Source organism: Mastigoproctus giganteus, chromosome 4, assembly GCF_048544385.1.
Source record: "Mastigoproctus giganteus isolate SK-2022 chromosome 4, ASM4854438v1, whole genome shotgun sequence".
NCBI lineage: Eukaryota > Metazoa > Arthropoda > Arachnida > Uropygi > Thelyphonidae > Mastigoproctus > Mastigoproctus giganteus.
Window position 1 is genome coordinate 37,657,463 of NC_143578.1, and position 13,684 is coordinate 37,671,146.

The 13,684-nt window shown below is 33.1% G+C and overlaps 1 protein-coding gene across 1 annotated transcript in view; it reads right to left on the reverse strand.

The window, feature by feature from the left end:
* LOC150086629 (transforming growth factor-beta-induced protein ig-h3-like) overlaps positions 1 to 13,684 on the reverse strand; it is a 214,030-nt gene that overhangs the window by 17,011 nt on the left and 183,335 nt on the right. The window contains exons 9-11 of the mRNA XM_090372208.1: positions 11,620 to 11,832; positions 2,851 to 2,987; positions 189 to 359 (exon numbers count right to left, since the gene is read on the reverse strand). Coding sequence (XP_090228334.1) covers positions 189 to 359; positions 2,851 to 2,987; positions 11,620 to 11,832 — 521 coding nt within the window. The remainder of the gene's footprint in view (positions 1 to 188; positions 360 to 2,850; positions 2,988 to 11,619; positions 11,833 to 13,684) is intronic.

Below are 13,684 nucleotides of genomic sequence, written 5' to 3' on the forward strand. Positions count from 1 at the left end.
AAAAAATAAGATACACACATCTTTTAGGGCTTAGGAAAGTTACAATATATTACATATTATCAACAGCATAAGCTGAATAAAACTCCATTAGCTTTTGTTCTGTTTATGAAGTTGACTTACTATTAAGACTCACAATTACTAAACTGGAATGTTACTGAAAGTAAAGGGCATTCGAAAATAATACATACAAGGGGAAAAGCATTTAGTCTTATAGTGTGATTCTGTACACCAGATCTCAGTTGTTTATTATCAATGAATTCATCAGCTTCCACTTCTTCAAGTGCTACATGTGACAGAACAATATTGTGTAATTCAGCTGGATTATTAAGCATTCTCTGCATCACTATGATTGGTAGTCTCTATAAAATTAAAAAAAGATAAAAAAAAAAAGAAAAGAAAAAAAAGTTGAAAACTATGGAAAAAGATGAGTACAAACTTATCTATTAAAAATATTAAAAAAAAGACAAAATATCTTTAAATTTGTAAATTATAAAAATCTGACAATTAAAATCAATTAAACAATCAATTAATTAAAAAACAATTAAAAATTTAAAAAGTTTAACGTAAATTCTGCAAAAACTACTTTCCTTCCTGAAGCTGACAGGTCTTTTCAACCATATGTCTTGATCACAGGAATGGAAATAAAAAAAATTTTATGTAAATTTTTTAAGTAAAATTTTTTTAATTGTTTTAATTGATTTTATTACTGTAATCATTTTGCGTTACTTTTATATCCGTTTTAATTTCTGGAGAGTGTCATACGGAAGTGTTCTATGTACCATATTGCGGTAAATTTCTCGTATTCTTCTACAAATAAGAAAATATAGGGAAAAAAAAACAGGGTGGTAGAAGCATTGCTATCAATTAATTTTTAAAAATTTATTTATTTTCTTGGATCGCATATTTTCAAATGACTACATGCAAAAGAGATTCTTTTATCTTAAACAGAATGGAATTTTTAATGTAATTACAACTATCACATAAGAGGAAGGTTCAAAACAGATTTATATTCACCCAGATGCAGTTGTGATAGAAGGTTGAAACAAACACCATGTATTTTTCAACATAGTAACTAGACAAAATGACACATTTTTGCCACCTCTCAATACACTTCTGCAGGCTAGTTTTGTAAAAGTCCTCTGACAGCCCAAACTATGACTTGCAGCAGAAATCACTTCATCATTAGCAGCAAAGTGTTTTCCATGAAGAAAGAACTTCAGGGCAGGAAGGAGGAAGAAACTGAGAGTTCAAGGTCAGGGAATAAGCATGCTGTGGCAATATTTCAGTTTTTCCTAGCACATTGGCAACATTTCATGTACACATCGTGTCCTTTTCTTCTTCTGGTAAGGAGTCAGAAGTCTGGGAAAACATCTAGCAGACACTTTACACATGCAAATGTTGATAGATGATGTTCTCCACAGACCCTACACCAGTTTGGAGAAGTGCTACAAAAGTAACACTTGAAGTTCTTTGATGTTAATATGGCATTAATCCTGGAAGATTACCATCTTCCAGGATTAATGCCTCAATTTTTGCAACATTTTCTTCTGTTATAGAAATTGTTGCTGGGCATCCTGGGATTTCTTCATCATGCACTACGGTTCTTCCACATTTGAATTGTTTATACCAATTTGCAACAGCACTGTAATCTGGATAGTCTACTCCATAAACAGTGACCATTTCTTTGTGGATTGTTTTGGGTGTTTTCCCTTGCAGAAAGAGGAACTGAATCACTGACCTATATTCCACATTATCCATTGTGACACTTAACTTCATTCAGTGCTATAAAGAAAAAAAGAACTGTCAGATTGAAACCAAAATTTGTGTGGTTGCTATGGAGTTTTAAAGGTGTTAAACAAAAAAAATTCTTCTTTCTATCAAAGCTACTTCTGTGTGAATACAAATCCTTTTTGAATCCTCCTCATATAAGTTAATATTGTTCACCTGATAGCTAACAATTCTGTAAAAAGTTAAACCAATTCAGAACAATTTTGATACTTTTGGATTGCACTCTATGTGATTGATGCTTTAGTACTATGCCAAAGGTTACTCAAATTAGGTTTGATATTCCCTAACCATTTTGCCATAAACATGCTTTATGAGTCTGTAACTGTGACCATTGGCAATAGAGAAAATATGGCAAATCAATGACTTTTTTTTCCCTAACTCTTAGGGAGAAAAAACACTTCTCTTTGTGTACAATAAATCATGGAATTCAAGTTGTTGTGCCGGAAACAGAAGAATTTATAGAAGAAAAACTGGAACTAGAAACTAGATTCAGGAAACAATTTTTTCAGAAAACTACAATATTAGTCCCTTTCAATGTCACAATCTAGCAAAACAACCACTTCTATTTTTGCTGATGTGTGTGTGTGTGTGTGTGTGTGTGTGTGTGTGTGTGTGTGTGTGTGTGTGTGTGTGTGTGTGTGTGTGTGTGTGTGTGTGTGTGTTATTTCTTTTTTTGCATTTTTCTTCCTGAAACAATACTTTCTCAAACTTTACACTTTTATATTTCAATTTAGAATGAATGAATGAAGTTCAATTTCACCAAATTTAGAACTAAGAGGAAACAGAACCAGAATTGAGCAAAACAAATAAAACCTATATCTTAAGGTAAATATAGTATTCTGCTACTTACTACTAAATAATAATAAATTTGATATTCTCTTATAATTCCATTATTTTCAAGATAATCCTATTTTATACTTTAAATTCTACTTTAAATAAAGGCAAACAAAAATATGCATCTGAAGTTAATAATTAAAAGACAAGAAAATCTGGTAAGAATTAAAAGATATTTTGTGAATAATGAAAATTTTAAAAGAGGCTTGATTTGCAGTTTCATGATACCTGAAGAGCTTCATTATTAGGAACAAAAAAGGTAGCACCAACAAAATTATTCATGACATCTCTGAGACCAGCCTTATCAATTAATTGCACAAAATCTGTCATGCCAGCATTTTCTAAAAAGTCTGTGACAGGTTTAGCTACAAAACAGAGAATGTGAAATTAAGTATTGTAATACATTTCTTTCATAAATAGTTTTCACTGCTTGTAATTCTTGTAAAATACATTAGCACAGTGTAATAATATAGCATAATGATGATGATGATAATAATATTATTATTTTTTTTATATACATACTGCTTTAACTTCCAGTTCATTTCATTTATAATATAAATGAATGTATTTGCTCTTGTTTAAACATATGAGATAAATCACATTTAGATTTACTACATTGCTAAAATAGAAAGCTATGAAGAATTCATGTAGGGATTTAGTATAATTTTAATGAAGGATATTCCTATGAAAAGAGTCATTCTGTGAATCCAGTTCTCTTATGACCACCTCAAGTTAGATAATCAAGTTGGTCTGGCATGATCTGCCCTTAATAAAGCCATGCTGCAATTCTCTTATAATTCCATTATTTTCAAGATAATCCTATTTTATATCTTCAATTGAAGACTTCACAGTCTTCTATGCTATAGAATTCAAACTTACAGGTCAGTAATTACTCCCTTTGCCCTTACCTATTTAATTGTCTCTCTTATTCATCTTCAGAAATAAGAGAACCATCTGACTCTTCCAACCTATAGAACTTTCTTTAAATCTAAGGATGCTTCCATTATTATATTAAAGATTTGATAATCTCTTTTATCATTTCCTTTAATAAATTATTACAGATTCTGTCGACTGCTAGTGGCTTGTTCACTTTTAACCATGACATCTCTGTTCCAGTCCTTTTTCAGCAATCATAAAATCATTCAACTTCCAGTTAGTTATAAAATAGTTACACTTTTCTATAGGTCATCAAGGATCATATAATGTTATCCTGAGGCCATGATGCACAGATGGCATTGAGAGGGACCTTTCTTTTTGTTTTAACTTAATAGCTTCACAAATATTTAGGGAGGAGCCCTTCTATGTAGATGTGAAGCACCACCTAGTGCTTCACATCTACCTAACTTCTTGTTTTGCATTGTTCTTGTTACATTTAGATACTTTACTGAAAAGAGCATTTTTGTCTCAGATTTTTATTTTCCAGCAAAATTCTTCATTAGTAAATCCACGTTTTCTTGCCTAGCTTGGTTCACTTCAGTGCTTATTACCATCAGTAAAAATAAATATTCCTGTATCAATAAAATTTTTATATAATTTTCAATTACTTTTAATTTTGAGAATGCCTGTTCTGCATTGAAACTGTCAATGGAAGAGTTTAAAAACAGTTTCCATGCCACTGAAACATTTGGAACACTGGGAAATATATGATTTATAATTATGAGAAGCTGAGCTCCTCGTAATTAACATTACAGTATGATAAATTTTCCCAGTCTTAATTATGGAAAAGAATCATAACATACCAATTATGGTGTGATAAATTTTCATAAACTGACTTCAAACTTTGTTCAGGAGTCAGACCATACTTGCCTCCTCATCATATGTAGGGTTATTTTATCAATATAACTGACAACATAATAATCTCCTGAAAGCAGCTGAGTGACATTTGGTGTAATATTAACCAATATCAACAATAACCATAACCAATCTAAAATTAATAGTTAATATCTGGAAGATGGAGTGGGTCAACAGATCAAAATATCTTATTTTGAGGAATTCCCCATAATAAGACATTTTGATCTGTTGCCCCACCCTATTAGTCTAAAAGATGTTCATTTTACAGCATCTGTATTTGTTAAAACTGTCAGTTGGTCTCACTGAAAAGAATTCAAAAGCTGTAAAAAACCCTTATGATCCCCTTATAAAAAGCAAAACTCTTTCCCTTGCAGTAGTTATTTCTTTGAATAAATTCTAAATTAGGGTTGTGTGTTGGGCTCTCAGAATATGTATATTTACATACATTTTAAAGGTTGTTTCAAGTATATTTCAAATAATGCCTTCAAACTACACTAAAAATCTTCCAGTAAATGCTGTCACCTTTTTTCTGTGTTCCTAAGTAATTATAGGCATGGTTTATGATAAGTTTTGTGGCATGAAAATACATTTTAAAATCAGAGGAAGAAATATTTACTCTAATATTGGGCGACTCTGTATTAGAGGGGCAATTATAATGTCACTCTAATATTCAGAAACCAAGTCAAAATAAGAACAAATTAACACTTAAAAGCATTTATGTACAATGATTTAATTTTTATGGATTTTCAAAATATTATGAAGAAATTCACTCTACAGAACTCAATGCTAATGAAAAATTCAATGCTCATGAAACTCACTCTAGAAAGGGTTAATATCATACAATTTTACAATCTTGCTAATGTATACCACATCATGAATATTTCCCTTGTCATTTCTAGTTGATATCTGAAAAATAAAAATCTTCACAATGACAATTCTGATCTACTGGCCTTCTCTATTTGTCTAGATATCGATTATAATGCTCACTGCAGTCACCCACAGGCAGAATTAGACGAATTCTTGGAGGGGATGGATGGATGAGGTAAATAGTTTTCTTTTTCTTTTGGCTGATGCTCTGTAAGCTTGCTTTCTGGCATCATTTGCCACGACTTATACTAATACAAATATAAAAGTGATATCATGTTTATGATATTCTTATTATGTAAGTATTTTTAAGCAATTAGTTTTAACATTCTTTGGACAGTTGCCTGTTATTTCCCCATTATATATATTTCTGGATAATGCCCTGACTTCACTTTATCACATTTTGTATTATCTGGTGAGTATGGGCTTGGTACACACAGGGTCCTGAGCTGGATATCATCATTCTTCTCTTTCTTGGTGATTCCTTTCTAATTCCGGCTCTCTCTCTCTCTCTCTCTCTGTCTATCTCTCTCTCTCTCAGGGTAACTCAGGAATTTTTTTTTGGCTGGTGCAGCATAAGCCTCAGGCTTCCTTGCACCATATGGCTAATAATAATAATACTTTTAATATAATTGCTACCCACTGAATTATCTGAGACAGAAACTTTTCTTATGGTCCTACAATGAGTTCTAGAATACACACTGTATTATTATCATGAAAACCCTCAATAGGTGATGTACTGCCCCACTGCTCTCCAACTTACTGGATGCCTCAACAGAACAGTTTTTCAAATAGTTCAAAAAGCAATTCTTGCATTACTTCTCTTGTTGAGACCTGACAACCATCTAAAATCACTACCTAAATAGCATTAACAAATATTCTTGCCCCTCTTCTATTCAAGTGTGTCCAAATCTTGCAAAAGCAGTTGTATCTGTGTAGGTCATTCTGAGGAAAAATCTTGAGTTTTTGCATAATTGCTCCCTCCAGCCTGGAATTAAATGATATGACACATATCATAAAATCCAGCTTATCATTCCTGGACAAAATTCCATTAATAGCAGCATGGCTGTAACATCTTTTCTGATAATTTCATGTTGAAGAAGATATAGAAATTGGCCTTGACTCCAAAGGTTATATATATAATAGAGACAGCTATGAGAAATAAATGTTTTTTTAGGTATTTATTCAATAATACCACTAAGAACTCTGAAATTAAATAACTTACTAATTTTAAGACAGACACTGGTAACACCCTCTCTGTCCCCATGGCTCTTTGGTTTTAATACATTTAATGCTTTAATGACCAAATCCTAATTTATATTCATACTAAACTTCCCTTTCAAATAACAAATTCTGCACTACAAATATAGGAATGAACTATAATAAGAATGAAAATATATGGGCATGAACTATAACACTGAACAACAAATTTTGGGTCATACCTTGTTATGGGCATGAAAGTAAGTTTACTTTATAGATTTTGGAGTGCTAAACATGGAAATGGTGCTTAAAATAGCAGATTGGCTCTTGTTTTCAAAAAAAGTAGTTTTTTATATTTATACAAGGTATTTTTTTTATTTATATGGCAGCAAGATGTAGCTACAAACATACCTGTATCAAACACAGGACCTTTTCACCTTTCACTTGTATTCAGCTTTGGGGGCATTCCCTTTCACCATCCAACAATAATCAGCTTACATGTAGGTGGCACTCCATTTGCTTTTGTATCCTTGTACCATCACTGCAATGTCTCAATGGAAGCACTCACCATGTTCGTTGCTGATGCACCACAGTTTGGCGGAAAAAAATCCAGGTGTGAGTTCAAGAAATGCATCTTCAATGACATGTTTCACCCCAGTTTTTCGTAAGGTGAATGAGATCTCCCACAAGCTGCCTTGCTTTGCTGGCTTAAACATTTCCTAGAAAACCAGTCGAAACATTTTGAAAGGCTTACCATGCTGATTTCTCACTATCACTAAGGACACATTTGAACTGTTTGTCTGAAAAAGTTGCCTTATTTGTGGACTAATGAAAATGCCTGCCTTAATCTTCTCTGTCTTGGGAACTTCTCTTGCAAGTATGTGAATGCAGGACTGTTCATTTCCAAATACTTCACAAAATTTTTAATGAGCTCTAATTTGATGTGTGGTGATGGAAGCAAAACTTTATTTGGATTTACCAGAAGTTCAAATGCTACATTCTTCATTTTAGGTGTTAATGATTTTCTTTGAGGCCAACTCCTCTTCTCCTAGTGCATATCCTTGGCACGACTATCCCACTTGCAGAGAAAGCAATGATACTTAGTGTAACCCTTTTGTAGTCTTAATAAAATGGTGATTACCTTTATATCACCACATATCTGCCACTCATACTACTGATAGTGTGCACCTAAGAGGATGTTCTCCGTGTCTGCATATGTTTCTTTTTTGTGGACAGCATATGCAAGAGGTATCGAAGGCAGCATATTTCCATTGTGTAATAATACAGACTTAAGGCTAACCTTAGAAATGTTTATAAATAGTCGCCATTCTTTGGGAACGTTCCTCATGCTCATTACTGCCATTAGACCATCAACATCCTTACAAACAGTGAGTTCACCTTCTATTTGAAATAATTTATTATAGTCTTTATTTCGAGTATGAAATGTTCACTTTCATGGAATGATCTGGAAGATTCCCCTGTTGTAGCCTCCGGACCAAAAGCTCTGCCTATTTGCCTTTGGCATTTTGAGATCCCTGATGAGGTCATTAAACTCACTTTCTGTGATCTTATGTGGTTCAGAAGGATAATGGTTTGGACAAAATGGTGGCTCCCTTGATGTAGATGGCTGCTGTAGTTTTTTGTGAATATCAAGTTGATGTTCATCACTGTCTTCACCTTCATCAGAGTTGATAGAAAAATGGTCGGGTGGTATAGGAATAGGTAGTACTTCGCAGTGAGGTGGGAACGAATTGCAGATGGTATATTTGGGTATGTCGCTGTCCATTTTTCTTCATTGTCATCCCTTTTCTAATAGGAAGCACCACACAGAAGTAATAGCGTGATGTGATTTGTTGACTCCCTCCATATCATAGGCACTGCAAAAGGCATAAAACATCATTTTTGATTCATCTATGCATTGAGTTTTGATGAACAGGTAGCGCAACATATGTGTGGAGCCCATTTCTTGTCCTGGTCATCTATTTTACACCCAAAGTACAAGAAGTAGGCCTTTTTTATGGCTTGAGTTAAGGGATGCTTTCTTATTTATTCATCCAGACTTATGTTACATATGTAACATAAGTCATCCAGACTATCACACAATTACGTGGCATATTAATCTTACATGACACAAATACTGCACAAAAAGTAGGAATCTCACAGAGAACAACTGTTAACTGAGAACAAATTACCCAGTACATATCTGCATTCGAGGATTATGACAACAGAGTTGAAGATGCATTTGAGGTGACAACAACTTATCAAGTGATGCAGAGTAAGGCGACAGTTGCCAATCATGTGATAAGAGTGTGGTAGCACCGAAACTGTGGTGTTGCCATGCATTTTATTGAGAGACATAGTTGATAATGTAGAATAACTCGCTAATATGAAACTCCAACTGTAATTTGAAAACAAGAGCCAATCGACAAATTCTAATGTGATTTTTGTTCTCAGCAGTATAAAATTAGTCAAGATTTGGTATTTTCGTTTTTGTAACATTTTACGTGTTGACCAGTGTAATAAGCAACACTAACCTACCACATGTAAAGATTAAGCTGTTTTACTGAAAATGTTGCAATTTAATTGAATACACTTCAATAAAAACTTAAACGGTTTGGAAACATTTTAAGAAATCACTATTTCTTGTCATTATGCCTGTAAGATTTGGCTCTTGATTGATGTGGAAAGAATTATTGGACCTCTTTACATGTAATAGATTAATATTTCATATTATAGTTCATTCCCATAAAATGAATGAACATATAATGCCCTTCTTCCAGCTAATTAAAAACAGTTTTACTTGGACTGTTCTGCATCAACTAAAACAGTGCAAAAATGATGCTTCTTAGCAAACACACGTGGAAAATCTTTTTATATATGTTCTGAAATTTTACATTTGATAAAATGCCAAAGATATACATCTTTAGCATTTTATTGAAAGACATCATTATTAGCTTTGCACTACCACAAGTGCTAAAACTGAACATAACAGAAAATAATGCTATTATTGCACTTTTCTATTTTGCAAGGTAGCCAGTTATGTCAGTTATGCTGTGATATGGCATATCACAGCATAACTGACAGCTAATTCATTAATGAAAAAATCAGCAGAAATTCACATTTTTTTTTAAAAAGTCCAATATAGTTTAACATGGTTTTATTATTTTTTGTGAAAGAAAGAAAGGCAGAAAAACTCTTTGTTGCTAACCACATTAAGACAGTGAGAGAGAAGAGTCAAATCATGTAAAAATGATAAATTCTGAAAGTTGGCAGCTCTGTAGTTGAGATAAAAATTTATTCAATCATACAAAGAGTGTTAGGTATGATCCCAAGCATTTTAAATTTAATTAAATATATTAGAGTGCAATAAAAACTACTCATCTATAAGATTTATATAACCAATCAAAGATATATATCTGCAAAAAAATGTATTAAACCTCTCAAAATCTTCCTTACTTGTTTTATAAGTGGTCTCAGTACTCAATTCAATCATCTCCATTTCCACCTTCTAAGTCACACTTTTTTTTTTTCTGAGCATACCTCAACTATTGGTTTCCTCAACCACCACTCACCTCATTTGTCCAAATAACTTCTCTGATTCCTTTTACTTTAAAAGTGATAATTGTGCATATGCCTCCCTTAATATCCCTTGTCAGAGAAAAGGAATATCATTAATTCTTAATTGTCAGAGATAATTAAGTCTGCCTTAATATTCCTTGTTTTCTTTAATTACTAACTTAATATTTAATATTTATTTAATTACATACTTATAAAATTATAATATTACATACTTCTTTTATAAAGTAATCTTCCTCAGTGATTTTAATATTCACAATTCCACAATTAGAAAACTGAAGCCTGCCCGCATGCAATTTTCTAATTGCATGCGGGCAGAGATGGCAAGAATTTTGCTTTACTAATGACTTGTTCATTTATCTATTAGAACACAATACAATTGTAACCACACACTTAACATTCATAATCTTTTCCTCACAAATACCCCCTTCAAATTACACAGTTAATTTTACTTGTCCTCGAAGTTCCTCAGATCCCAAGTTGATCTCTTCTCCAATGGAGCCTCTATCCATAACCACTGTCAGCTTCATTAGTGCTACAACATTGCAAAATGGGATGATCTGCATGATTTCTAATCCTCTTTTCCTTGGTTGGCCTACTGTTTTAAAACTCTTGCTATTCACATTTTCTCACATTTTGTTACCGAAGTTATTCTTATAGGGATGAATTTCTTTATTTCTAAACATACATAACTTAACAACTAATGGCTTTCTACCGGTTTTCAATGGAAATCCTATCCATAGTTTTCTTGGTGACAGCAGACTACATTCCTTTCCAGTACTGAAAAATCCAGTACTGTTGATAAATTGTGAAAAATCACAATTTATCAACTATCAGCCACTATTTCATTAAATACTAACATCTAAGTAATTCTACAGTAAACTTAGTTAACTTTAATCTTTCTAACATGCAGTCCTATCTTATTTCTCACAAACCTAAATCTGATGCTCCAATGTTTGTCTTCAACAACGCTCATATTTCTAAAGAGGAACATGTATCTTTACTGTCTTTACTGGAGATGACTCTTACTTCTAACCATTCTTGGCATAAGTAAGTGTATCACAAATATTAATCTTCAACTGAAAAAACTAAACTTACTCTTATGCTCTCTGCATTACTTTTCCTCTAAATAAATGAAAATTCTGTACAAATCTGCTTTATCATGGAATATTGTTCTCACATCTGGGGTTAGTGCCACTAAAATCTCTCTTAAAATCCTCGACCTATCCAAAAGAGAGCAAACAAGTTGATGAATGAGCCTCCTCTTATAAACTCGCTCCACTCTAAACTCACCAAACTAACTTTTATTTTTCTTAATTTATCCCATCTTTTTTGAACAACTTCTTTCTTATGAATATTTCCTGAAAATTGCAATCTACATAAATTCAAGGTTAATATCAAAAAATATCTTGTCTTCTAGAGTACTATTCCAATAAGGTGTCACACACACACACACACACACACACACACACACACACACACACACACACACACACACACACACACACACACACACACACACACACACACACACACACACACAAGTACATTCAATAGTAACCAAACCTTGATCAGGTATTATGACTCCATCAATGATATGAACCACTCCATTAGTTCCTATAATGTCTCTACCAACGATCTGCATTCTTTCAACAAATAGTTTGTCATCTTTATCTCGTATCAGAGTCAGATGCTCATCCAGTACATTGGATGTCTTAGCAAATTGTGGAATAGCAGATGAACAAATCACACTTGGCAGAATGTGACTTTTCAGCAAGGCTAGAATATAAAAATATGTAATTGATAAAAGTTTCTGGAATAATAAAAAAATTATATCATACAAATAAATCATGTTAATATTTCAGCATAATATAATTTTTAATTATAGTATATTTATGTTTAACGTCAGACTTAGCAATGTTCACTATGAAACCTATATTTTTCAGGTAAAAGAAAAATTAAGAAATAATAGAAAAACAAAATTTCTCATATAAAATAAACATGGAGAATATAATGATAATTTTTTTAAACTTATAAAAGAAAAGTGAGCAAAAAACAATAGAGGAGCACAGGACAAAAGCAAACATGCATATACTAGTAGTAGAATGCTTACTTCCTTGCAAAACGATACAAAGAAGCAAGATTGTGTAGCATCAGCCAAAAAAATGCATACATATTAGTATTAGTAATGGCCATGTGGTAGAAGGAAACTTATGGCTTATGCTGCACCAGCCAAAAAAAAAAAGAGTAAAATAATAATAATAAAATTAAATAAAATTATTTAATAAATAATAAAAGAAAAAAAAAAAAGACGACCTATGAATTTCCCTCCTCCTGTAGCTAACTATCCAGCTGACCTTTTAATTTCCCCAAACTGTCAGCCTTAACTACCCACGTAGGTAACTTATTCCAGTAATTTATAACTTGCTGGCTAAAATAAAGCTTCCTGCAATCCAGTATAAACATCTCCCCCATAACTTGAATTTATGGCCCCTAGTTCTAGAATCCTTTATAACCGTGAAAAGTTGTCCTCGTTCATTTTACCTTTGCCTTTCAGAGCCTTAAACACCTCAATCAAGTCTCCTCTAAGGTGCCTAGTTTTCAAGCTGTGCAACCCATATATTTGAAGTCTTTTCTCATATGAATGCCTTTTTGCCAAACTCACCAGGTGAGTTACCCATCTTTGGACCCTTTCAAGAAGCTTGATGTCTTTTTTTAAGTGTGATCTCCACACTTGAACACAGTATTACAAGTGTGGTCTAACAATAGCCTTATATAGTGAGATTACAATGTCGTTATCTCTATTAGCAAATGTTCGATAAATCATCGATAGGACACCATGGGCCTTCCTTGCAACCTGTCTACATACTCAAACTTCATGTCTGACCATATCGTAATACCCAAGTCCCTTTCTGGCTTTAGTTTAACTCCACCAAGTGTATAAGTTATTTTGAGGTTACTGTTCTCCAGGTGAAATACCTTACACTTTGCTGGATTAAAGCATAGCTGCCATTTTTTTGACCATTCCTGAAGTCTATCTATGTCACTCTGAAGAAGCTCTGCTTGGTGGTGATCATTAACTACTCTACCAATCTTTACATTAACTGCAAATTTAGACATCACGCCCTCTATCCTTCATCGATGTCATTTATGAAAATCAAAAACAACCATGGTCCTAATACTGATCCTTGGGGAATCCCACTTCTTACATTAACCCAATCTGAGGAACAACCATTTATCACAGCCCTCTGCCTCCTACTATTCATCTAAGGATTTTCCCTGTGATTCCAGCCTGTTCTAGCTTCCAGCTTATAATGTAACCACTCATATGGCACTGAGTCAAATGCTTTGCTGAAATCTAAATAAACAATGTTGAAATTATTCCCTAAATCCAACTGACAAGTGATCCTGTCAAAATAGCTAACCAGATTTACAAAACCATGCTGTGTATCCTTCAGAATTCTATCTAAATGATATTAAATTCCACCCTTTATCGTTGCCTCCATGGTTTTCCCTACTACTGAAGTTAGACTGGCCGGTAGGTAATTTCCCACTACACTCTTAGAACTGCCTTTATGTATTGGAGATACATTGGCACTTTTCCAATCCAAAGGAATCTCTCCAGAGTCGA